Source organism: Ictidomys tridecemlineatus, chromosome 6 (genome assembly GCF_052094955.1).
Source record: "Ictidomys tridecemlineatus isolate mIctTri1 chromosome 6, mIctTri1.hap1, whole genome shotgun sequence".
In the NCBI taxonomy this organism is placed as follows: Eukaryota; Metazoa; Chordata; class Mammalia; order Rodentia; family Sciuridae; genus Ictidomys; species Ictidomys tridecemlineatus.
Genome location: NC_135482.1, coordinates 119,563,476 through 119,591,359, shown reverse-complemented (window position 1 = coordinate 119,591,359; position 27,884 = coordinate 119,563,476). Strand labels below are relative to the sequence as shown.

The following is a 27,884-nucleotide window of genomic DNA, read 5'->3' as shown; positions in this document are numbered from 1 at the left end:
ATTTGTCAGACTACCAAAACTCCTCCAGCCTTCTTAAATGCCTCTTGTTCCCTCCTGCAATTTCCAGTGCCACCTCTTTGGAAACTTCACATATTTTGTTTCCCTTTTATGGTTCTTATATATTACATTCTCCTTTGTAATGCAAAGGTACAGACATACACACATGATTATGAGTCACTCAAATTATCTCTGTATCCTCTTTAGGAATAAAACACCTTATAAATAATATGCACTCAAAAGTATTCATTGTATTTAACTTTAGTGTCTTAATTATATGCATAACTTTTGCTTTACTAGGAAAAAAAAGTAGACCAATCCTCATTACAATGCTAGTTAAATTTTACAGGCCAGACTATTTGAACAGTTTACCCCAAGACAGGGTTGAAATTCAAATATATTTAAGGTTCAACAGCTCCCTCTTGTGGCCCCTAAGGGAAACAGGGTTTGTGGGCCCTGAGTGTTACACTTCAAAATTTCAATTTATTTTTATTTTCCATTTATTTTTAGAACTGAAATTTGAAGTGGTTCTCAATAAACTTCAGTTTTGAGATTTTTAAGTCAGTTACCACTTACTGGCAAATTTTATTTATCATAATGATCTTATCTTCATGCCAAGAATAAACATAAGCAGTTATTTGAAAATTTAGGTCAATGCTTTCCATCTTCTATGACTGTAAATGTGTTTTTATTGATAAATTTGTTTAAGTGTTAATGAGGTATTTAATTAAGGTTAAAAAGCAAGAATAACTTTCAGAAATTCATATGCTTTCTCAGGATATGGGAGTGAATGAATCTGAGAATTCAGTAACAAAATACAGCACTAGTATATTTTTGCATTTTTAGGAGCAATGTCAATTACAAATTAGTTAAAAGTTCAAGTACTAAAACCAGAGAATCAGATGTTCAAAAGCTTGAAGGGGAACAGTTGAAAACAAGGAAATACCAAAACATGAAAACCTCAAAGCAGAGGAGATCCAAGATGGCGGGCCAGAGGGAGGCAGCATTCTGTGTCACTCCGTGACCTGGGACTCAAGTAGTGAGAATACTGCTTCTCTGCAAGCATTATTCTTGCTCCCACACAGTTCACAGTTACTTGCCTGCCCAGGACTCTAGGCCTCAGTGTCAGAGTGGGTCTTCCAACGACTAGCCCACTTAGGACTACTGGGTACCTGAGCAGGACCATCGGCATCAGCACCTGTGCAGAACTTTCAGCCACCCAACCAAGTAGAAATCATCGACGCTGCTCCCACGCAGGGACCCAACAGCTTCCCACAGGCAGGAACTCTGGCCACCACTCCTGTATAGACCCCCAGCTACCAACATGGGGCTCTCCTGTCACCGCCACCTTGGGACTCTGCAGCAGTGGAGATTCTCCCCTACCCACAGTAGCTTGCCTGCACCCGATAACTTCACACAGACTCTGATCATTGTCTAACACCATTGGCTGGCTCCCCAACACCCGACCAGACACCCCACTGCTGAAAGCAGGCGTCTCCATCTTGGGTCACCTTCATCACCATCTTCAGTGGGGGCAAGTCCCAGTTTGGAACTCAGGCTGGCCAGGTACCCAGTTTCTAACTCCCCCATCTCTCCAGCAGCCACTACTCCAGCACAGTGACACCCTGGTTACCTTCACCATCCTGAGGGCAGAGTTACCAGCTAACAACAGACAACCCCACCTATTGGATGAGGAGGGAAGCAGAAAAGATACTGATCTCCAACCAAAACAATCCCTGTTTCTTCCTTCAAAAAAAAAATTTTTTCCCTCTCCCTCTCTATTCTCCTGTGCTCACATCCCCAACATATCTGAAACCAAGTACTTTGCATGATTTAGGTTTTTGAAGACTGGGACATCTGTACAGTATTGTGTTGTATATTCTTTTTTTCCCCCCACCAATTTCTACTATTTTACCATTATATATATATATGTTTGTTTTATGTACTCTACTGTCTTCCTGCTTACTGGTCTACCCAAAATTAATTCCTCTCCCTTCTCCTGCTACTAATCTTCCTCTTTAGATTTCCCTTTCATACTTCCTAAGATATAACAACTCTATATCCTCACCTCCTACCTCCTCAGTGTATCATCCCACTTCTTTGTCTACCATCAGAAACTATAAACCCTTTTACAAACCTACTGAGTATATTATAGATAATAGTTGAATTCACTGTTTTGGTATATTGTGACCAAACTGAAAATGTCTTAATAGCAAATATTTTTTTAGGGTGTATATTGTTTATATTGAGATCTGTTAACATCGACCTTTACCTCAAAGGACAGGTATTGAATTCCTACAGGACACTATAAGTATACTGGGTAAAAACGGTAACGCCTCAGATCCACAGTGCTATAAGGAAAGACACACAAGCAATATAAAAAGACAAGGGAAGAAAGTGCCCCAAACAAATCAAGATACCACATTATTAGAATTCATGACCAGCGCAGCAGAAGAAATAATAGAGAAGGAGTTCAGGATTACATAATATAAATGTTCTGCAAATTAAAGGATGATATAAGAGAGCAAATACAGGCAGCAAAAGATCATTTTGACAAAGAGCTACATAAACAAATATAGGAAGCAAAAGATTACTTCGATAAGGAGATAGAGGTTCTTAAAAAAACATAAATCCTTGAAATGAAAGAAACAACAAACCAAATAATAAGTTCAATTGAAAGTATCACCAACAAATTAGACTACTTGGAAGTCAGTATCTCAGACAATGAAGTCAAAATGTAAAATCTTGAAAAGAATGTAAGCCACACAGTGAAAATGGTAAGAAACCACGAGCAGAACATTCAATAAATATGGGATAGCATAAAAAGACCAACTATAGGAGTTATTGGGATAGAGGAAGGCATAGAGTTCCAAACCAAAGGAATGAGCAATCTATTCAATAAAATTATATCAGAAAAAAATTCCAAATGTGAAGAATGAATTGGAAAACCAAATTCAGGAGGCTTACAGGACACCAAATGTACAAAAACAACAGATCCACACCAACGCGCATTATAATGAAAAGGCCTAACATACAGAATAAGGAGAGAATATTAAAAGCCATGAGAGAAAGAAATCACATTACATACAGGGGGAAACCAATTAGATTATGTGCAGATTTTTTAACCCAGACCCTGAAAACTAGAAGATCCTAGAAAAACATATATCAAGCTCTGAAAGAAAATGGGTGCCAACCAAGAATCTTATATCCAGCAAAACTAAGCTTTAGATTTCATGATGAAATAAAAATCTTCCATGATAAACAAAAGTTAAAAGAATTTACTACTAGAAAGCTACAACAGAACATCCTCAGCAAAATATTTCAAGAAGAGGAAATTAAAAACAATGATGAAAATCAGCAGAGGGAGGATTGTACTAAAGGAAAATCTAATCAGAGGAGAAACCAAGTCAAGTTCAATAACAAATATGGCTGGGAATACAAATCATCTCTCAATAATAACCCTGAATGTTAATGGCCTAAACTCACCAATCAAAAGACATAGACTGGCAGATCGGATTTTTTAAAAGACCCAATAATGTGCTGCCTCCAAGAGTCTCATCTCATAGGAAAAGATATATACAGACTGAAGGTGAAAGGTTGGGGAAAATCATACCATGCATGAACTGCAGAAGCAAGAAGGGGTTTCCATCTTCATGTCAAATAGTGTAGACTTCAAGTCAAAGTTAATCAAAAGAGATATAGAAGGATATTTCATACTGCTTAAAGGAACCATTCATCAAAAAACATAACAATAATAAATTTATATGCCCCAAACAATGGAGTGTCTACAAACAAACTCTTCTCAAGTTCAAGAGTCAAATAGACCACAACACAATATTTCTGGTTGACTTTAACACACCTCTTTCACTACTAAATGGATCGTCCAAACAAAAGCTAAACAAAGAAATTATAGAACTTAATAGTACAATCAATAACTTAGATTTAACTGACAAATATAGAATATTTCATCCTTTAATGAACAAATACACTTTCTTCTCAACAGCACATGGATCTTTCTCTAAAATAGACCTATATTTTGCCACAAAGCAACTCTTAGAAAATATTAAAAAGTAGAGATACTGCCCTGCATTCTATCAGATGATAATGGAATGAAATTAAAAATCAAAGATAAAAAAATAAAAGCTACTCCAACACCTGGAGACTAAATAATATGCTACTGAATGAACAATGGGTTGCAAAAGACATCAAGGAGGAGATTAAAAATCTTAGAGGTGAATGAGAACACAGATACAATGTATTGAAATCTCTGGGATACTGTGAAAGCAGTACTAAGAGGAAAGTTCATCCCATGGAGTTCATTCCTCAAAAGAAGAAAAAGTCAACAAATAAATGACTCAATAGTACATCTCAAAACCCTAGAAAAAAAACAGAATAAATCAATACCCAAAGAAGTAGAAGACAGGGAATAATTAAAATCAGAGCTGAAATCAATGAAATTGAAACAAAAGAAAAATTTGAAAAAATGGACAAAACAAAAAGTTGGTTCTTTGAAAACATAAATAAAGTTAACAAATCCTTAGCCATGCTAATGAAAAGAAGGAGAGAGAAAACTCAAATTACTAATGTGCATAATGAAAAAGGAAATATCACAACAGACACTACAGAAATACAGAAGATAATTAGAAATTATTTTGAAAACTTGTACTCCAATGAATAGAAAATATCAAAGGTATTGACAAATTTCTACAGTTATATGATTTGCCCAAATTGAATCAGGATGATATACACAATTAAATAGATCGATTTCATCAATGAATTAGAAGACGCCATCAGAAGCCTACCAACCAAGCCTGGGACCAGATGGATACACAGCTGAGTTCTACAAGACTTTTAAAGAATAACTAATACCAATACTCTTCAATTTATTTCAGGAAATAAAAAAAAGAGGGAGCACTTCCAAACTCATTCTATGAGGCCAAAACCAGGCAAAGACACATCAACGAAAGAAAATTTCAGACCAATATCTCTAAAGAACATAGATGCAAAAATTCTCAATAAAATTCTGGCAAATCGAATACAAAAACATATCAAAAAGATAGTTCACCATGATCAAGTAGTGTTCATCCCAGGGATGCAAGGTTAGTTCAACATACGGAAATCAATAAATGGAATTCATCACATCAATAGACTTAATAAGAATCATATGATCATCTCTATAGATGCACAAAAAGCATTTGACAAAATACAGCACTCCTTCATGTTCAAAACACTAGAAAAACTAAGGATATCAGGAACATATTTCAACATTGTTAAGGCTATCTATGCTAAGTCTGAAGCCAACATCATTCCAAATGGAGAAAAATTCAAAGCATTCCCTCTAAAAACTGGAACAAGACAGGGATGCCCTCTTTCATCACTTCTATTTAACATAGTTCTTTTAACACTGGCCAGAGTAATTAGACAGAAGAAAGAAATTAAAGGGATACAGATAGGAAAAGAAAAATTCAAATTAGCACTATTTGCCAACGATATGATTCTATACCAAAAAGACCAAAAAATTCCACTAGAAAACTTCTAGAACTAGTAAATGAATTCAGCAAAGTAGCAGGATACAAAATCAATACCTATAAATCAAAGGCATTTCTGTGTATCAGTGATAAATCCTCTGAAAGGGAAATGAGGAAAACTACCCCATTTACAATAGCCTCAAAAAAGAAAAAAATACTTGGGAATCAACCTAACAAAAGAGGTGAAAGACTTCTACAACAATACAGAATGCTAAAGAAAGAAATTAAAGAAGACTTTAGAAGATGGAAAAATGTTCCTTGTTCTTGGATAGGCAGAATTAATATTGTCAAAATGACCATACTACAACAAAAGCATTATACAGATTTAATACAATTCCAATCAAAATTCCAATGATATTCCTCATATAAATAGAAAAAGCAGCCATGAAATTCATCTGGAAAAATAAGAGACCTAGAATAGCTAAAGCAATCCTTAGCAAGAAGAGTGAAGCAGGTGGCATCACTATACCAGACCTTAAACTATACTACAGAGCAAGAGTAACAAAAGCAGCATGGTATTGGCACCAAAATAGACCTGTGGACCAATGGTACAGAATAGAGGACACAGAGACTAACCCACATAATTAACAGTTATCTTATATTAGACAAAGGTTCCCAAAACATACATTGGAGAAAAGATAGCCTCTTCAACCAATGATGCTGGGAAAACTGAAAATCCATATGCAACAAAATGAAATTAAACCTCCATCTCTCACCATGCACAAAACTCAACTCAAAATGGATCAAGGACTTAGGAATAAAACCAGAAAATAATGGCCCTAATCTCCATCATGTGAGATTAGGCCCCAACTTCCTTAATAAGACTCCTGTGGCACAAGAATTAAAATCAAGAATCAATAAATGGGATGGACTCAAACTAAAAATTTCTTCTTAGCAAAAGAAACAATCTGTATATTACTCAGCAATGTGGCATTTGCAGGTAAATCACGGCATTTGCAATTAAATGAATGGAGTTAGAGAAGATAATGCTAAGTGAAGTAAGCCAATTCCCCAAAAACAAATGCCAAATGTTTTCTTTGATATAAGGTGGCTGATTCACAGTGGGATAGGGAGAGGGAGCATGGGAGGAATAGACGAACTCTAGATAGGGCAGAGGGGTGGGAGGGGAAGGGAGGGGGCATGGGGTTATTAATGATGGTGGAATGTGATGATCATTATTATCCGAAGTACAGGTATAAAGACATGAATTGGTAAGAATATACTATGTATACAACCAGAGATATGAAAAATTGTGTTCTATATGTGTAATAAGAATTGTAACGCATTCTGCTGTCATATATAAATAAAAAAGAAAGAAACAATCTGTTAGGTGAATAGAGAGCCTATAGCTTGAGAGCAAATTTTTATCCCTCACACATCAGATACAGCCCTAGGGTATATAAAGAACTCAAAAAACTAAACACCAAAAATCCAAATAACCCAATCAATAAATGGGCCAAGGAACTGAACAGATACTTCTCAGAAGGTGATATACAATCAATCAACAAATATATGAAAAAATGTTCAACATCTCTAACAATTAGAGAAATGCAAATCAAAACTACTCTAAGATTTCATCTCACTCCAGTCAGAATGGCAGCTATTAAGAATACAAACAACAATAAGTATTGGCCAGGATGTGGGGAAAAAGGCACACTCATACGTTGCTGGTGGGATTGCAAAATGGTTCGGCCAATATGGAAAGCAGTATGGAGATTCCTTGGAAAACTTGGAATGGAACCACCATTTGACCCAGCTATCCCACTCCTCAGTCTATACCCAAAAGACTTAAAAACAACTTACTACAGGGATATGGCCACATCAATGTTTATTGCAGCCCAATTCACAATAACTAAACTGTGAAACCAACCTAGATGCCCTTTAGTAGATGAATGGAAAAAGAAAATGTGGCATATATACACAATGGAATATTACTCAGCAATAAAAGAGAATTAAATCATGGCATTTGCAGGTAAATGGAGAATATAATGCTAAGTAAAGTTAGCCAATCCCCAAAAAACAAATGCCAAATGTTTTTTCTGATGTAAGGAGACTGATTCATAGTGCTGTTGGGAGAGGGGAGTATGGAAGGATTAGACGAACTCTAGATAGGGTAAAGAGGTGGGAGGGAAGGGAGGGGGCATTGGGTAGGAAAGATGGTGGAATGAGATGGACATCATTACCCTAAGTACATGTATGAAGATACAAATGATGTGAATATATTATGTATACCACCAGAGATATGAAATATTGTGCTCTATATGTGTAATGTGAATGGTAATGCGTTCTGCTGTCATATATAACAAATTAGAATAATTTTTAAAAAAACCCCAAAGTACAGATCTCAAGGAGGTCCCAATCCCTCAAGTTACTACACCTGTGTTTGGTAGGTTTCACATCAACAGAGAAAATCTGTCTGCAAGAGGTCATGTTCTCCACCTCCAAGGTAGACTTCCTAAGATAGAAACCGAGGTCCGCACATCACACAGGGAGGGCTCAAACATTAATGAAGCTGAAATTTCTAGATTCTGTCAGGGACAAAGAACTCCCTCTGGACCAAAACAAAAAGCAAACAAACAAAGAAGGACGGCAGGGAGAAAGGGTTGGGGACCCTGACTCCATCAGACCTCATGGCTTCCATTGGGCCACCATGAAATGGATACCTGTGGTCGGTTAGTAATGTGACCTAGTTAATACTAGGAGCTTTACCTACACGTGGCTTATTCCTTGGGATTCCCATGGCTGTAAGAAATCTCTAAAAACCTGGATTACAGCAATTAGGTCCAAACAACATGATTTTTGCAACAGTTTTACAAGATGATCCACCACAGTTTTATTTTTTTAAATCTGTTCTTGGAGAAGCACTTCAATAATAATACTCTAAGTATAAAGTATTCACAAGAGGAGGAAAGAGGGAATCCAGTGGTAACACGTTCTTTAAGAAAAGTTGATAACCACAGGGCATGTGACATTAAAAATTTATTATGATATACATAAATATATGATTAGATAATTGATATTTTAATTATGAGCTTACAAACAAAACAAAACCACCAAAAGCATGGAGAAATTGTAACTAGCTCTACAGCTATCAAAATTTGCAATGATTATACAATATTTTATAAAATACACAGTTTCTCATTTAGAAATAAAAATCGTGTAACTTAGGGGCACATTCTTCTTTACAGATCCCCAAATAGAACCCAAATTCTAATAATATTGAAATCCACTTAGGTATGTCTCAAGATTCTCCTTCAGCCTCAATTATCAAAATGTTTTTAAACAGACTAGGTCAACTTTATTTTCATTTTCGTGTATGCCAAATGATTATGAAGATATATAGAAACAATCCATTTGCATAATACTAAAAACTTTGGTACCCAAATGCCATAATATTAAGTTTTTTTTCATAAATACAAAGGGTTGATTTTTTAAAATTCACCAATTAAGCAAAATATAAGAAAAATAGCCTCCTTATTTCAGGTAAATAGAAAATGGCAAATGCATGTCAATGTCAGGTAAAGCCAATGGTTCACCGAATTAATGAATAACCTTCTGCTTGAATTTCAAACAAGTAAGCAAATTGCCTTACCATTATGCTGTGACTGACATGACACGACTATTAATGGAGCGGCCTCTTTGGGTTTCTGAAGCCTAAATATAATCTCAAGTTGAATTTCCTAAATTTTGTATTGTCTAGCTCAGTTAAAGCTCTTCATAAACTTTAGTTGTAAAGAAAGGAATTGAAAGAAAAGAATATTTCATTCATTACCTAAATGACCCTCCTTACCCAACAGGTAAATCATGGATCTAAACAATACTGAGATGGAAAATATGATCTTTTACAATACTTCTCTCTGACCATCAGAAAAGCCACTATAACCTACAACTGTGAAAGTGGCTGGTAATACAATTTAATCCATAATTGGGAACAAACACAATCAGCCCTCAGTATCTCTGGGGGATCGGTTCCAGGACTCCGTGGGGCACCAAAATCCTCTGATGCTCAAGTCCCTTATATAAAATGGTGTAATTTGCATAAAACCTAGACACATCTTCCGATGGACTTATAATACCAAACACAATGTGAATTCTATGGAATTTGAGGAAAAAGGCCAAGGCACCGGGGCATTGCTGTACACATTTAGAACACATTAAAAAAAATTTTTTTTTTGATCCTCAGTTGGTTGAATCTGTGGATACAGACCCAGCAGATACAGAGGGCTGACAGCATGTCCTATTTATGTACCTGTATGTATATGTATACTAAAATATGTTAAACTCTAAGCTTATATTCATCCAGTAGAAAACAAAATCCCCTCCCCCAAGCACTCCTGGGTTTGATCAGTATAAAATATCTTTTTAAAAAAATGTTTTGAATTTTTTTTTAGTTGTTGATGAGCACAATCTCTTTATTTTTTTTATGTGGTGCTGAGTATTGAACCCAGTGCCTCATGTGTGCTAGGCAAGCACTCTACCACTGAGCCACAACCCCAACCTACTATAAAATATCTTTAAATGTAAGGCTCTGAGGTCTGACACCGTGAAGTGACTAATTTATAATTTATATTTATTTCCAAAACCAAAATCACTCCTAAGTTTGCCTACAAATGGGTTGGCCAAAATAACAGAACACTTAGTGGTCATGCATAGAGCAATAAAATTCATGTGTGGGCTCAAATTCCTGTGAGAAAAGGCCTAGCTTCCAAAGGGAAGGTGTTGCCAAAGGAGGGCCTGACAGAGGGGTATTTTGAAGTTGAGAAAAGCAAAGAGCTATCAGACTCATAGCATAGGCAGGATTCACCCAAGGGGAAAGGAAGAGGGAAGAGGAGGAAGGAAGTGAAGTTGTTCTTACCAGGTTTGGGTCACGGGCCAGTCGAGAAGACAAATCCTGGAAAGTAAGAAAAAGTTGCACTATTAGTGCACAGAGGTGTGAAAGTTAAATTTAAATTAAATTATTTCAAGTTAAATCAGAATATCAGTCAGAACTCTGGCCTGAAAAAATATGTCAAGGAAAAAACACACATACAAAAATATATACAAACATCTGTGTGTGTTCTTAGGCAAGCATGTACGTGTGTGCACACACACGCACACACATAGCTCACATAGCCTTAGTAGCAGATTTTTAAAGCACAGGAAAAATCTCTACCTGCCATATTTGGATTATACATCAGCCCCAGAATTCAGGCAGTGTATTTCCTAACTGTGAGCCTAGGGTTTCAAATACCTTGAACTCTGGTTAAGAACAGACTACACAGGTTCAAATTCCAGCCCACCACTGGGCTGTGTGATCCGGGGCAAGTGATTCAATTTTTCTGGAGGAAATAACAACAGAAAGTTGTGAAAATTAAATGAGTTAACGTGTGGCTATGTGGTGAATGTGTCCCCCAGACATTCATTTATTGGAAACTTAACCCCAAATTCATGTTAATGGTATCTGGAGGTGGGAACTTTGGGAGGTGATTAGAATGAGATGATGGGGGGACCCCATGATGGCTTAGTGGCTTTATATAGAGAGGAAGAGAGACATCAGCTAGCACTCTTGCTCCGTCTTGTCAGTGATACCTTCTGCCTTTTATGATGCAGCTAAAAAGTTCCTGACCAGATACTGAGATGAGGATACCACCATGCTGTTGGACTTCTCAGTCTCCAGAACTGTGAGCCAAATAAGCTTCTAACTTTATAAATTACCTGATCTCAGGCATTTTGCTATAGCAACAGAAAACAGATTAAGACATATATATATATATATGGTTTAGAACAAGAACTGGCACATTGTTCACATATGTAAATCCATGTTGTTATTTTGGGGATTTGTTCTCTGTGGATAAAATTGGACAATTTCTCAGGAATTCTCATTCCTTTAAATATATTTATTCGACTCTCTTCCCAGTGCACATATGGCCTCCACCTGGGAAGGGTATTTCTTTCCTAGTTCCTACTGCCTCCCTCCACTCCTGGCACACTCACTGCCATCTCTCACCTTCAGAAGCACACCTTTACTGAATCTGCCTGCCACTTCTTTGCTAGAGTGTATTCATCATACTCTCCACACGGGCATCTACCATTCATTCATTCATTCACCAACTTAGCATGTATTTATTGAATGAGAGTCATGGACTTAAGAAAGTGCAACATTCGTTAGCCAGACCTGACTTCTCTGCACCTCTGGAATGGATCATGCCTGTGTTACCATGCTGGAGATTCAGACTAGGGTAGGAGCAGAACTGCCTGCCCACTGCTGAACCCAGGACATATGTAAATCCTGGGGTCCCCTAGGGGCTTCTCTCCAAAGAAGAGTCTTGGTCATGTTCTGCTGCTATAACTGCATACCACAGATTGGGTAATTGATAAAGAATAGAGATGTGTTTAACTCACAGTTCTGGAGGCTGGGAAGTCCAAGGGCAAATCTGAATCTGGCAAGGGCCTTTTTGCTGGTGGAGAGGCAATACAGAGACTTGAGATGGCATAAGGCATCAGCTGGTGAGAGGGCTCATGAGAAACATCACACTGGCTTTTATCACAGATGCACTCACTTTGTCAATAACTCATTAATCCATGAATCCACAAATGGATCGATCCATTTATAAGGGCAAAGCCCATACAACCTAATCAGCTTCCAAAGGTCCCACCTCCAAATACAATTAACATGACTTGGGGATCTAGTCTCCAGCACATGAGTTCCAGGGGACATTCAGACTATAGCAAGAACACAATAACAACTCCTCAAAGACAGAATACAGAGATCCAAGAGCTCATGAAGGTGGAAGCAAGGAGGAAGGCAAAAGAAAGAGGGTACCTTAGCCTCACAGGTTATTCACGGGGCTCTGGGAAATTGAGCCTACTTAGGAAGAGAATCAGTGGTGCTCAAGATCAACCCAAAGACCTTGCTTGGTCGTAAGGCACAGAAGGGCAAATTTAAGTTCAACATCCGGGTGCAGTTTGTATTATTGTTCCAGGCAGCTGCTGAAGGATGGATAGCCCAATTCTTCAAACAAGAACTCAAGACAAGTTGGAATCCAGTTAAATAAAATTGGTGCAATAACTAAGGTGAAGACAGAAATGGGAAGGCTTAATTTTTGGATCCTGATAAAAACTGTCACTGCTGGGAAAGAGAGAGAGCAGCAATTGCCTCTCAGAATGACCAGGGCAAGGTCCCAGAATAATGGAGAGCTGCCAATGTGGCAGAAACTAGCTCCAGAGTCACCTTGGATGCAACCCACTTAATCAGGAGGAACCACCCAGGTACAGAGAAGAAGAAATCAGAAATGCAAGGCCAAGGACAGGTGGACTGTAGGAGCATCTAAGAAAGTGCACAAAGTACCCTGAATCCTGCCAGGGACAAAGACTTGGAATGGAGTTCTTGTCATTATACTTGTGTGGGTTTGGAGCCAAGATTCTTGTTACTATTGCTCACACCATACCTTATCCTGCAACAACATACCAGGCACCCTCCAAATCCCTGTGGAGCTGAGAGGTACTGGCAATGAAAGAACAGGACAGTGAGTGTGTCTTCAGAGGTGGAGAATGAAGGATAATAAAATTCAATAAAGAAAACATTTAAACTCTCTCTAAAAATAATCAAGTTCATTTTAATTATTTAGGTTTTATCAGGATGGAGACCAGGGAAGTTTGTAGAATGTGGTTGACAGTTCAGGGAGGGGTACTGGGAAGCCCTCCAGGAAAATCTGGACTCTGGGAGGGTTGTTGGGATCCATGGCCATTCACCAGCCAAGGATGGCTGGGTCAGCCTGAGGCGGGCTGGAGGGAGGACCTGTGCAGGTATAGGAAGTGTTTTGTTGTGGCTACTTCTGAGGATGCTCTTTTGGGAGGTAGCTACTCAGTAATTCACTATGTCCAGGGGAGAAATAGCCTGGAAGGGATGGTAAGAAATAAAGCCAAGAGGAGAGAGTTGTTAGATGAATTGCTTAGGAGTTTAGGATTGGTTCTCAACACCTGATAGGGTATATCCTATCTGGGTGGTTCCCCCAACTCCACCCTGTTACTAAGGATTAAACCCAGGGGGTGCTTAACCACATCTCCACATCTCCAGCCCTTTTTATTTATTTTTTATTTTGAGGCAGGGTCTCACCAAGTCGCTTAGGGCCTTGCTAAATTGCTGAGGCTTGCCTTGAACTTTCAATCCTCCTGCCTCAGTCTCCCAAATTGCTGGGATTACAAGCATGCACCACCACATCTGTCTCTGTCTGTGCTTTTGATAAATCACCTGTTAATAGAGATTTTAGGAAGAGAATGAAACTCAAAGGCAGGGTCATATCTGAAATTTTGTTTATATTGATGCATACTTTGAAGCAAGGATTTTCTTAAGATGTACAGTCCAACTAGTACTTCTCAGTGAAGTGTAAATTGATAGAGCTTTAACTTATATCCTCTGAATATTTTGAAAAGAAAGTTAGTCTTTTTTTTTTTTTTTTTTTGTATTGGGCATTGAACTCAGGTATGCTTTACCATTCAGGTACATCCCCAGTTCTTTTCATTTTTTATTTTGAGACAGGATCTTGCAGAAACTAGCCCTAAACTTCCAATGTTCCTGCCTCTCTAGCCAATTTTCCTTTTATTTACTTCCAGGGCCTGTCTTGCCAAGACTTATAGAGGTCCCATCTAGAAATGACAGGCCTAGTTCTGCAAAGGGAACATGGCTTTCACCATAAAAATCCAAAGTGCCAAAAATGAAACCTGTGCCAGAGGTGCAGCAATCCCGTGGAAACTTTAACCTGAAAGGTAAATGATATGAAGCCAAATTAATATGTATGAATCATGACCTTGGCCCTCACAGCAAGGATCTCCTCTGGCTTGTGCCTTTCAACCCACCTTGTCTTTCTGTTAAAGAAGGTCATTAGATAGCAATAATAACATTCAGGGAAGATAAACACAATTTTATTATAAACTAAGAAACAACTAAATAGACTGCTAAAATAGTCTGTGACCAAAATAACCGACAAGGAGATATGTCAGTCAAGAGAACACCTGAGAGAATTCATTCTTAAATACTTTGTGACTGCATTTTTGAACTGAGGATGGTGAACATTTTCAAATATAAACAGCAGTCGGAGTCATCACGCCATTTAACCCCTAAATAATTTAATATCCTCTCCAAAAAGGACACATCATTTCTTATATAATCATTGCACCATTATTGCAATAAACATGGTTATAATTTTCCCTTAATTAATCCTTTAGTCCAAGGATTCATTTGCTACAATTACTAAGTTTACCAATAAGTATGATTCCAGAAATTTGTTTATAAGCCAGTTTAGGACTCAGAGATCATTTCACACAAGAATATCTATAAATCATATTTCACCTGAATTAAAACAATTTTTCACTAAGAGTGGTAGAAAGTAATGCCTAGGCATAGCAGTGTTTTATAACCAAGTAGAATAAGCTGGAATAAACATCGTTGTTTGTATTCATATATTAAATGATTTCTTAGGATATGCTTGTATCCTGTGGAAATTCAAAAATTATGATCACTCTGGGAATCTTGATTCATGCTACCACAATCCTTCCTAGAAAGCTGTGGAGACAAATGCTTCTCATTCTTCGTGTACATTGGAGTCACCTAGGTATCTGGCAAAAAATGAAAATTCTGGTTTAGCACTACTGGGGAGAGTCTCCCAGGCAACATCTATGAGGCCTATTTATAGTCTGTGCAGCAGCCAACCTGGTAAAGGTTAAGTTGTGCCCCCACCAAATTCAGACACTAAAAATCCTAAACCTCCATAATTTAGAATGTGACCTTGTTTGGAAATAGGGTAATTAGGCAATATGAGGTCATGGGGGGCCCTAATCATATGACTTGTATCCTTACAAAAAGGGGAGATCTGGACAGAGGCGGGCACAAGGGAACAACGCCATGTGACCCTGAGGACTGGTAAGGAAAGGGACCACTCCTCTCTGCTCCTGAAAAATCACCCCCATACTCTGCAGCCCAGTCCTCCAGGAGAGCCTTTTACTGCAGCTACAGCTTAAGAATTTTCCGCTTATCCTTCAAAGCTCGAAGTAGAAGTGATTTTGCCCTTTCTGAGAGTGTCAGGTGCACATGAATAATGATTCTAAAAATTGTTTAGTAAGTCTTACCATATATCAAGCACATATAGTATTTAATTTAGTCCTTATAACAAATACAAGAAGTAAGTAGTACTATCCCATCTTTTTTTTTTTAAAGGAAGAGGGGGTTGGCATGCTGGGAATTGAACCCAAAGCCTTGAGCATGCTAGGCAAGTGCCCTACCCCTGAGCTGGATCCCCAGCTCCTTCTTCCTAAATCGAAAATTAAAAAACTCCCTCCCCCTAAAGATCACACAGCTTGGCACGACTCCAGCAGGATTTTGAGCCCAGAAGTTGGTCACCCCCAGTGCCCCAGCTACTGGCTACAGACACCATCTCCACACACAAAGCCTGTCCCCCCACTATACAGACAAGCATCACCCAGAAAGACAGAGACTGGCCAGGCAGGGAGCAGGCAGCCCAGGGCCTCCTTCCCTTCTTCCAGACAGGCCCTGGACAGAGTCACTCAACAAAAGTGTGTTTAATAGCCTCTACACAGCACCTTCAGTGCTCCGGACCGCTAGGTGACCAGGCCTCAGTTCTTTAAAGGCTTGACCCTTGGATAGGGTAAGGCATTAACAGGAAGAACTACAACACAAGAGGGGCAGCTGAGGGCCAGGCAGGAAGATCCCCTAGCAGGCGGGGAAGGGGAAGACTTTGCACAAGAACCAGCCTCCAAACTCCATCTCCAAAGAAAGGCTAACTTTGCGCTGGGTGTAGTGGTGCATGCCAGTAACCCCAGCAGCTCGGGAGGCTGAAGCAAGTCCAAAGCCATTCTCAGCAATTGGGCAAGGCCCTAAGTAATTCAGGGAGACCCTGATTCCAAATAAAATATATAAAAGGGCTGGGGATGTAGCTCAGTGGTAAAGCCCCTCTGGGTTAACTCCCTGGTAAGAAGGAAAGAAAGAAAGAGAGAAAGAGGGAGGGAGGGAGAAAGAAAGGGAGAAAGGGAGAGAGAAAGCAGGCAGGCCGGCCAGCCAACTGTGATCTGTAAGTGGGGAAGGCAGCCAGGAACGATGCAGTGAAGAAGCTCAGGCAAATGCTGGGCCTTGACAACATCTCTTCATGAGGTGTCCTTGTGATGATCACAAAGCAAGAGCATCCTGTCCTTCACAGCACCATTTACACGGCTCTTAGAATAAAATCCTAGAATAGCTACCCTCGTCTGAGCTGGCCAGGAGGAACACAAGCGTGAGGAGTTAGGGTCCTGTGTCTGGGTTGCTCTCCTGGATTTCCCACTTGCAAGCCACGTGACGGAAGTGTCAGCCACACTGGGACTCCATTACTGTAAAATGGGATTGTAACTGTACATATTCCATAGATTACTGTGATGATTCAATGCGCTAGTAGATATACAGTGAACAGCTTAGTTCCTCCCAATTAGTGCTCATTAGTACAAGGGCCACCCCACCTGGCTTCACTCTGGGCTCCCTTCCCTAAGCCCCTTTCAGTTTGCTGAGCTCCATCTTGGCCTTCTTTGTGTCCCTCCCTATGTCACAGTACACAAGAGAGGAGCATGCTGGGTACATGTTTGTCAGGGGATTGCCTGAAACCGTTGCTCATTAATATTGTTTATAGATTTTTTTTTTCCTGTCACACTTGAAATCTAAGGAAGTCAAATGTTCCAAAGTGCTCAAGATACTATAATGGCCCTATATATTTATCTAGTTTCTAATCAATTCCTTGTTCCCATAAAGGTTCAAAAGTAAAAACATTTATATACACCAGGAATAAAAAAAACTTCAACAACTCCTTCTCCTTCTCCTTCTGCTTCTGCTTCTCTTTCTCTTCTCCTTCTTTTTAACGATGGTCTCTCACTAGTGCTGCCCAGGGTGGTCTCAAATTGCTGGGCTCAAGCCATCTCCTGCTTCAGATCTCCCACGGAGCTGGGACTATTGGTGCATCCCACCATACCTGACTTAGACAACTTTTTAATACAAGGTAATAACTCCTAATGAATACTGATAACTTACCTTCTACATCCTCTCAGACTTTAATATATCAATTATTAATCTCTCACCCAATAATATAATTATGGATGTTTACTCACAAAATACTGTCTTTTCTCTGCAGTTCACACTGAAAACGGAAGGAATGTTGCAGGCACCTATAGCCGCTTCTAGCTCAACCACTCAGATCCTGTGCTTCTCAGGGTAATGTCTTCTATCTAGAAGTTTGAGTCCAAATGGGGTAATTGTGTAGCCAAACAGGTGATAATTATGCAAGAACCAGTGTACTGTCTTAGAAGGTCAGCTCTAAAGGTCAAGGGGTTGGAAGTCTTTATTAAGGAGGGAAAAAATGTCAGTTATGCTGCTGTGTGCAGGAAAAGGAATCCACTCCTCCATTGGCAAAAATGCTTAGACTGCTGATTTCTGGGCCCTAGATGCGACTTTCAAGACTTGCTGGCAGATCTAAAAGAATGTGTGTTCCCTAGGAAATGGCCCTCTGTGTTTTGTGTGATCTCAGACCCCTTTGTAAAACATTTATCAGCTGTTCTTCATCACACTGATTATCTTAAGGGCTACTGCAAGGACTAAAATCTTTCCTGTTCCTCTCCCACAACCCTGTCCCCACACCAAGAGTGGTGAAAGCACATAAATTCATTGCTTCACCGGACGGGAAAGCTGTATGACTGTACCTTTTGTCACAATCTAGATTCTCCAAAGTATCATTGAAGTTATTACTTTCATTTTCTATCTGCATACACTCTATCCCTGTACTTAAATATGAGCTCTGGCTTAGAGCTACCCTGCCAGGCACCAACTGAGCACTATTCATGAGCTACTTCCATGATCTTAGTCACTAGGCAATTCCCCAATCCATCAAAGATTCCTGATTCTTGCCTCTACACATATGCATATCTTTTAGGAACTTGGTTTCACCAATCCATCCATCCATCTATCCATCCATCCATCCATCCATCCATCCATCCATCCATCATTAGTAAACATTGTAAGAATTAAAATCATTTTGAAACGTGAGCATTATGTACTGGTTGCCAATGTAATTCCAGCATTCGTTAACTCCTAGCAAGTCAGAGAAAGCAAAATTCTTTCAAATTAAGGATTCTCAAAGAATTATTCACTTTGAGAAACTCTTTGAGCTTTTAAAATTCAAAGCAAGTTAGCAGAGATAACTTATATGTAATAAAAAGGTAGTGATATAAAAGGAAAGGTAGATGCATTTTCAAATGTATATTAAGCCATTTGATTTATTTTTACATACAACAGATTGTAATACTAATAATAAAAGAAAAGCCAACATCAAGAGCTGAGCTTTACAATTTCTGCTGCATGTCTGATAGTGGGGAAGGTACTTAGTCTAACTTGGTGGTTTGTAGGTGGTTGGTATTTTGTTATCCATTTAGGAAACTGACAAAGTTTTGGATTTTGGAGCATTTCAGATTTCAGATTCTCATATGAGGGATGTTCTCTAATGAACCATGGCTGATGTATAATGTAAAAATAAATATTTTGCAAATATTTTGCATTAGCAAAAAATGGGCTGACTTTGTAGTCATATTACTCATAATTAATATTCTGCCTCAATATTTGCTTGGAATGCATTATATGCAATTAAAGCTCTATTAGTTAACTACCAACAAAGCACGTAAAATACAAGGAAGATTCTACTGTTCATTCTGTGATTTTTTTAGTCCTAGATTTTCTCTAATGCTAGTTGTTATCATCAAAGCCCCTTCATGCTTCCCAAGAAAAATTTTACATCACTTGACATATAGCACAGAAGCCTACTTAATTCAGATTCCTAATGAAGATATACACAGTACTGTCTTTTCTTGTGTATTTGAACTATCAATCTTTTTAAAAGTCTGATTTACCATTGTCTCTTGTAAACTTGGTCATCTTAAGGCTCAGTAATGAAGTTGTTTCTGGTGTCAGAGAAGCTATGTTCACTTGGGAGTTTCGGCTACTAGAATATCAAGATGGTTTAATTCAACACTTCACTTGAGTTATTTGATATAGGTAGTCTCCTTTCTATTTATATGGGTACATCTTTGAATACACAGGATACATAAATGCACACACACATGCACATGTGCGGGCACACACACACACACACACACACACACACACACACACACACACACACCTGTGTTCATATACCAGTGTAGGGGAAATGCTAAAAACAGAACCTCAAAACCAGACAAATGGGATTTCAAGTAGCTGTGCAGACGTCTCAGTTTTAAAGGCCTCACGGAACTAAACCTACACCATACCCTTGGCCTAAGTTCACTGGGAGAATCGACAGAAGAAGAAATGGCAGCAATTTTCTTCATTCACTCCCACATTCAGAAAAAGAAAAATATTTTGTTGTACCACTTCTGGGTACACCAGAGCCAAAGGTTCCCAAGGGCCTTCTGTGGCTTGAATAAGGTTTGAGTATCCCCCAGGAGTCCATTGTGATTGAAGACTCTATTCCCATGGTGGCTCTACTGGGAAGCCGTGGAACCTTTAGAGCCTGGTGGGAGGTCCTAGGGTAGGTGGGGGCATGCTCTTGGAAGATAGTTCTCCTGGGACCCACAAAGGTCTCTGGAAAGGGCCATAAAAGGAGCAAGTCCGGCTCCTGTTCTCCTCTCTGCTCTCTGCTCTGCCATTGCTATTTGTACCATGAGGTGAAGCAGCCCACGGATGGCCCTGGCCCGTGAGCCTGCACGTGACTGTGTAGACTTGAGCCGCCAAAATATGAACTACATGATCTTCCCTTTCTTTCTCAGTAGCTTGTCAGATATTTCATAATAGCAATACAAAAATGACTAGTACAGGGCCCCATTCTAAACAGGGATGACTCATTTGATAGCAATACTGTATACAATGCTGATTGGCATTCTAGGGCAGCATCAAGTTGGAGACTTGTTACCTTCAGAGAGCACGGCAAGCGCACCCCTGAGAGGGTCGGGTCCAGGTATGCTATATACTCTTCCCTCCCTGGAGGAGCCAGACAAGGCTCTGGGCAAACTTCCTTCAGGGAGACTCTGGGCAACTAGCAAATTGGTAAAGCATTTTTGCTGCTTCTTATTCTTGTAGTCTTACCAGCCCAACAGGGAGGGACTGAGGGATCCCAAAATGCCAATATGCCCATCTGGCCACTCCTCAAGCCACTTAGGCCCATCTTGTGTTTTCCTAAGTCCAGAATGCTTTCTTACAAATTCCCTGCTCCCTCCTCAAAAGTATGTTCCTCTCTCTGCTCTCTACAGAGTATCGCTCTACTGTGACATTTAGCTCCTTTTGGAATGCATTTGGTAACACTGAAGTCATGTTCACAACTCTGAATGCCCTGAGAAGAGGATTCTTCATCTACACCCGAGTTTGCAAGCCTAGTACTGAATTTGGCATGCACTTGCCATTTAGTATTTCACCACCATATATTTTTTAACCTCTTTAATCACAGGCACATGTGAGGGTGAACTCTTAAGTGGATGGACAGATAAATAAATGGCATGTTGTAGACAATGACCTTGTGTGGCAGAAGAAAAAAAGCTGTTAACTGTTTGTTTGAGGCTCAGGCCTCCAACATGCACCTGCACTGCACTTTGCTGAAATCACCCTCCCCACCCGCCATAGTCACTCCCTCTCGACACCTTGTTCACAGGACACCTGTCCACCTGTGGTCCCACCATTACCTTGGGTGGGTTCATTGATGACATGAATACTGATTCTGGTCACTCAGTGTCCTCATCTCCTCGTCTCTCATGATCTCCTTTATCCCACCATTCTTCTTCCCAGGTCACACTCTAGGCTTCCATTCCCTAGAGTAAGCATTGGCAGCTTCTCCCCCGCGTCTGCTCATTCAGTTTCCACCACTGCTCCATGACCATCCAAATGCCAATACACCCATCTCCAGCCCAACAGTCCCCTCCTTTCTTCATTTCCCTTTATCCATAGGCATCATTACCACAACATGCTGGCCACATCCCAAATTCCTTGCTCCTTTGTCTTCCCACCTATCCACCTGGATGTATCCCGCTCCCTAATTTATCTTTGCTGGATTCTCCTTTTAAACATCCCATCAGGATAGACAAGACAGTCACGGTCATCAGCCTCAACAAGAACATCATCTTAATCCAGTTTCTGTGGCTATAACAGAATAACACAGACTAATAATTTATAAACAAGACAAGTTCATTTGGTTCACAGTTCTGTGGTCTGAGAAACACAAAGGCGTGGCAATAACATCTGCCAAGCACCTTTGGACCGGGTTATCTGATAACAGAAAAGCAGAAGGGTAAGTGAGCACCAGGGGTGGACTTCTTCGTGGTAACCAACTCACCCCCAATATAATGACTTTAATCCATTCATGAGGGCTTTGTCCCCATAATCCAAACATCTCCCACTAAGCCCAGATCCTCTTTTCTAAATAATCTGGATTGATTGATAATACCAAGCTCTCCAGCTCTCCATTGTGGTCAGACCAAGTTTCAACTTTCACCAGCAGCGAATGATGGCTCAATTGTTCTACATCTCCTTCACGTTAGTGTTATCCAACTTAAATGATCTGCCCTAATGGGTGTAAAAAGCCATCTTTTTGTGATTTTAGTTTGCATTCTGATGTTTACAAATTAGGGTAAGCATCTTTCTTTATGCTCATAGACTGACTCACTGTTGAATATATTCTACTACACTGCATTATCTTTCAAGCTAGGCAAATTGACCACTTACCATGGTTGCAAATCAGGGATTTGGGCTAGGAATATTAACAATGGAGGAGCTGCTTTGAATTTGCTTTGTATAAACATCTAAGTAGAGAAAAGTCTACTATTAAAAGCAGAGTGGGGCTTCCTGATTCTGAAAAATAAAATAAAAGGAGAAATAGGAACCAGATTTACTCTCTCACACCAAAAAAATAATCTTAAACATGAAGCAATAGTTTTCAAACATTAGACAGCAGACAACACTTGACAGTGATCCTAGAGACAGGAACAAATAAGGTGAGCCCTTTTCTTGCCCCAGTAATTGCTGGGAAGGAGTTTCCTGGCTGCAGTCCAAGGGGAAAAATTCAGTCTGAGCCCAGAAATCTCCCTGACTTGAATCAGAGTTGGGAGTCCTGGAAGGACAAGTCTGTACACTGAAACCTACCCAGTGCTGCTGAGACAAAATAAAATGAGAGATGCACTGTACTGTGTTTGATAAATGATAAGATTCAATATTATCAATACTGTATGTCAAATCTCCCCAAATTTTACACAATCAAAATCCTATTCTCCCTCTTCCCCTCCCTCCCTCCCTCCTCTCTCTCTCTCTCTCTCTCTCTCTCTCTCTCTCTCTCTCTCTCTCTCTCTCTCTCAGAAAATTAGAATCTGTTCCCAAAATGCAAGAAAATGCAAAGTAGCTAAAATAGCCAAACAACCTTAAAATAAAAATGGAGTACCTGATTTTGAGACACACAAAGCTACCGTTACCAAGACAGTCAGGCATCTGTGAAAAGATGGAAAAGTGATCACTGAACAGAGTTCAGTATAGAAATAAACTCATAAATACATAGGCAACTGATTTTCAACAAAAGTGGAAATTGAGTGAAAAGTGTAGTTTTTTTCAACAAATGGTATTGGAACAGATGGATGTTCATATGCAAAAAAAAAAGGAGCCATAATCCATATCTCACACCAAATATAAAAACTAACTCAAATTGAATCATATATTCCAAAGTTAAGCCTACATATATAAAACTTCCGGATGAACACCTAGGAAAAACTCACGATCTTGGGTTAGATAGAGATTTCATAAATACAACCGCAAAAAATCACAATCTATAAAAGAAAATAATTGATGCATTAGAGTTAATCAAAATGTAAAACTTCTGTTCTTTGAAAGACATGGTTAAGAAAATGAAAAGATAAGCCACAGGCTGAGAGAAAACATTTATAAATCACATATCTGATAAAGGATTTTTCTCCAGAATATGCTTTGAAAAAATCCTCAATTGCAATAATATGAAAACAACCTGATAAAAAAAAGTGGAAAAAAGATTTGGATAGACATTTTATGAATGAAGATAGACATATCCTAAAATAGGAACACAAAAAATGATCAACATCATTAGTCATGAAGGAAATGCAGATTAATCTTATTTTAGTCAGCTGTTTTGACAAGAACAATGTAGAGGAGGGAAAGCTTATTTTGGCTCACAGTTTCAGCTCTGGGTTCAAAGTGAGGCAGAATATCATAGTAGAAGGGTGTGGAGGAGAAAAACAGCTTAGGACATGATCATCAGGAAGCAGAGAGAGAACTCTGCTCACCATGGACATAATATAAGCCCCAAAGGCTCACACACCCCCAGTGACCTATTTTCTCCAGCCAAATACTACCTGCTTATGGTTACTGCTCAGTTAATCCACATGAGTGGATTAATCCACTGATTAGGTCATACTGCTCATGATCTAATCACTTCACCTCTGAAAATGCTTGCATCGTCTCACACATGAGCTACTGGGAGGCACCTCATATTTAAACCATATAAAAACTATTCCAACATACCACTTTAGAATGGCTAGAATTTCAAACATTGATGATACCTCATGTGGTTGAAAATATAGTCACCGCGACACTCATTCACTGCTGATGGGAAACTGAAATTGTACATGCCATTGAAAAATAGTTTGGCAGACTCTTAACAAGTTGAACACACCCACCACATGACCCAGACATTCTGTAAATAGGTAATTACCCCAGGAAGAGAGAGAGTGTGTATCCACACAAAGACTATACAGGAATGCTGAAGCTATTTACTCACAATAGCCCCAAACTAGAAGCAACACAGATGCCCATTTACAGGGGACTGAATAAACAACAAAATACCAACAAGCAATACAAAGACAGGAAGGAATGATACACAGAATAACATAGAGGAATCTCAAAGTAATTATGTTAAGCAAAGGAAGCCACACACACACACACACACACACACACACACACACACACACACACAAAAGAGTTCATGCTGAATGCAGTATAATTCTCTTATGCTCTTTTGCAGCACAATGCCATTCAAGAAAATGTCAACTAGTCCACAGTGACAGGAAACAGATCAGTATTTGCCCAGGGGACGGAATGGGTGGTGAAAGGGCCTGAGTGTTCCACTTTTAGTGGTGATCATTATTTTGATTTGATGATCATTTCACTGGTGTACACGTATGTCAAAATCTATCAAATCATACACTTTAAATATGGGCCATGATGTATGCTCATGGTACCTCAAATGGACAAAGAAAAGCAAAGAGAAAACAAAACTGAACACCATTTCTGCTCACAAAAATTTCCAATTTACCCTGATGATTGGTTAATGCTGGGGTGGAGACGACAGTTTTAAGAGCCCAGGTTTGCTTCCCCCCTCCTCCTCACCCCCCGCTGGCCCCAAGATCATTGCTGATCCTAACAAGAATGACTGAAAACCCAGAAACGTGTGTTATTCTTAAGAGGAATGGGACACAGGAAACAACTAGGCTCTGAGCTGTGCTCTTCTACCAACGAAACAGGAGTGACACCACCTACTTAGGAGAGGATCTAGGTGGGCCTCAGGTGATGGCAAGGTCCTTATCAGGTCAAGAGGGAGGCAGCAGTCACAGAAGGAGCTGTGATGGAGGAAGCAGAGGTCAGAGTGAGGTGACTGCAGGCATTGAAGATGGAGGCAGGGCTGTGAGCCAATGGAGGCTATCCCTAGAAGGCAAAAAAAGCAAGGAAATGGAGCGTCCCCAGAACTTCTAGAAGGCAGGCAATGGTTCCTTGAATTTAGGCCAGAGAAACCTGTTTTGGACTTCTGACACATAGAGCCATTGGATAAAAATTTTGTGCTGTTGTAGGCCATTGATCCTGTGGTAATTTGTTATAGCACCAAGAGGAAACTAATACATAGCACATCTGTCAACACTTCATTTCCTTGAAGACTATGAATAGGGTTTTTTCCAGAATGAACCATCTGATTCCTTATGCCTCACAGGTACCATATCCTCCAGTTGGGTTATCATTGTAGCTCTCCACACACTTCAAGTCCTTTAAAAAGGAAGTTCAGATATGGACAAAGCACATGCCATAAGGGCTCCAACCAGCACTCAGAATGTGGGGCCACCTCTTCCCATCCACTTCAAGCCCACCTCATCTTTCCCCAATTCTCCTTACAATTTAGTTCTTTGTTTTTAGGAAAGGTGATTTACTTGAATTTCTTTCTTTCTTTCTTTCCTTTTTTTTTTTTTTTTTTTTCCTTTTATGGTGGTGCTGGGGATTGAACCCAGGGCCTTTTGCATGCAAAGCAAGTTCTCTACCAACTGAGCTATATCCCCAGCCCACCTCAACACTTTCCAAAGACATATCCTTTCATCTCAGTTGTAAATTACTATACTAATTAACACTATCTTCTACATTTCTCTGCCTTTTATCCCCTTTGTAATTTTTGTTCAGTCATTTTTGGTAAGATGAATCTAAACCGTCTAGATCACAAATAGGGTTGATTTTGAATACAAAAATGCTAATCAGAAAAAGATGGAAATATGGGACACCATATTTTTATATCAAAGAGGAAAAACCTCAGTTGGCCTCAACATTGCATCTGTTCTGAGCTGAAAACTGGCCTTTCGGGGCCACCTGCCAAAGTTGACCACTCTCATTGGCTTCCTATCTGGGCATGATTCATTTCGAGTAATCAGTATAATCAATGGTCTAAATATAGGTTAGAAATAATAATAAGTTTAAAACCCAATGCCTGGTGGTGGTAGTGTTAATGTCAAATCCAGTTAACTGGAATTCATTACAAGAAAGCTGAATCTTGCTTGGATCTGACTGAGCTGCACTGCAAAACTAAACTAAAATAATGTGTGATTTACATGTGTTCAAAGAACAAAAACTTTTCTTTGTTGTTGTGCTGGTTTTTTTTTTTTGTCTTTGTTTTTTTTTTAAGGGACATAAATCAGAAGATCAGCTTGGCCTGATAACTAATTTTAAAATGATGTTTATCAGTTTGCCAAAAACAAAAGAAGGATGACCATGTAGCTTCCCTATCTGAAGCTTACCAGGTTTCTCAACCCTGTTATGACTGACATTTTCGACAACATAATTCTTTATTTGGGAACTGTCCTGACCCCTGCCTTGTGGGGTGTTTAGCATCACCCCTGGCTGCTAGATGCCACAGCACCTGCACACATACAATCATGACCATCAAAGTCAAATCCAGCAATTGCTAAATGTCCCTGGGGAGGCAAAATCACCCCTAGTCAAGAACCTGGAACTAAACTAACCTACTTGCGATAATGATTAAAGTGGATACTTTGTAACAATATTCTGATAGAATTTTAGCTTTTTATCTACCTTTTGACCAAAACATAGGATTTGGTTACAAGCCTATTTTCTTGATACCTCCAAAAAGCAGTGAGGGTAAATAATCTATTGTGCACTATTAAAATTTTACTCTTCTGTTTTCAGTCATTCGTGTTATTTATTCCTTTATACTCAGAGACTCCAATTTTGCAAAGCCAGTAAAAAACCAACCAACAAACAAAAAAGAGCCCTGCTCTGTATTTACTCTTTTCTCACTAGTACTACTCACTAAAAAAATAGAAAATGTCCCAATCATAGAAGAATGGGACCCATCCCCAATTCAGGTCATGACAGAAGGTCAGAGCTGTGAGTCACCTTCAACTGCTGGCCAAGCCTACCCTTTTAGTTCCTCGGCCACTTCTCTGTTTATGCTAATAGAGTTCTGCCTTTATTAAGGAAGTTTCCATCACCCTCAGCTTCTACCCTCACTCTGCTCTCTAGAGCCACAGCAGGATGCACCTAATTCCACCTCTATACAAAGGCTTTTGACCACCTCCGGGATTACCTCAAGGTACTTTTCCCACCAACATGAGCTCCCCTCAGGGCCTTTCAGAGCTCTCCTCTTGCCTTAGGTCTAGTCAAAGGTGCTTTTGCGGACCAGTCTAGGCCCCTGATGCTTTCACAGTAGAGCTTCCATTTAACATTTTTTTCCAAAAATTTTGGAAATTTAAAATCCCAGGAATGAATTTCCTTTAACCCCAAATTGTTAGAATGACAAGGGTACCCCCGGTTGGCAAGAATTGGCCCTGACTCCAAACCATGGGGGTCACTTCACAATGGAGAAGGACATTTCATTTTAACTCCTTGATACTTATTTAAAACAATAACAACAAAAGATTAAAGAAACCAGAAAGCCGATTGCAGTGGTGCACTCCGGTAATCCCAGCAGCTCTGGAGGCAGAGGCAAGAGGATGGAAAGTTCAAGGTCAGCCTCAGCAAGTTATCGAGAGTCTGTCTCAAAATAA

At 39.5% G+C, this 27,884-nt stretch overlaps 1 protein-coding gene across 5 annotated transcripts in view; it reads right to left on the bottom strand.

Moving 5' to 3' along the window:
- Spata13 (spermatogenesis associated 13) overlaps positions 1-27,884 on the bottom strand; it is a 331,833-nt gene that overhangs the window by 290,774 nt on the left and 13,175 nt on the right. For all 5 annotated transcript variants that reach the window (XM_078015685.1, XM_078015680.1, XM_078015686.1 and 2 more), the window contains exon 2: positions 10,381-10,416. In XM_078015685.1, the coding sequence (XP_077871811.1) occupies positions 10,381-10,416 (36 nt within the window). The remainder of the gene's footprint in view (positions 1-10,380; positions 10,417-27,884) is intronic.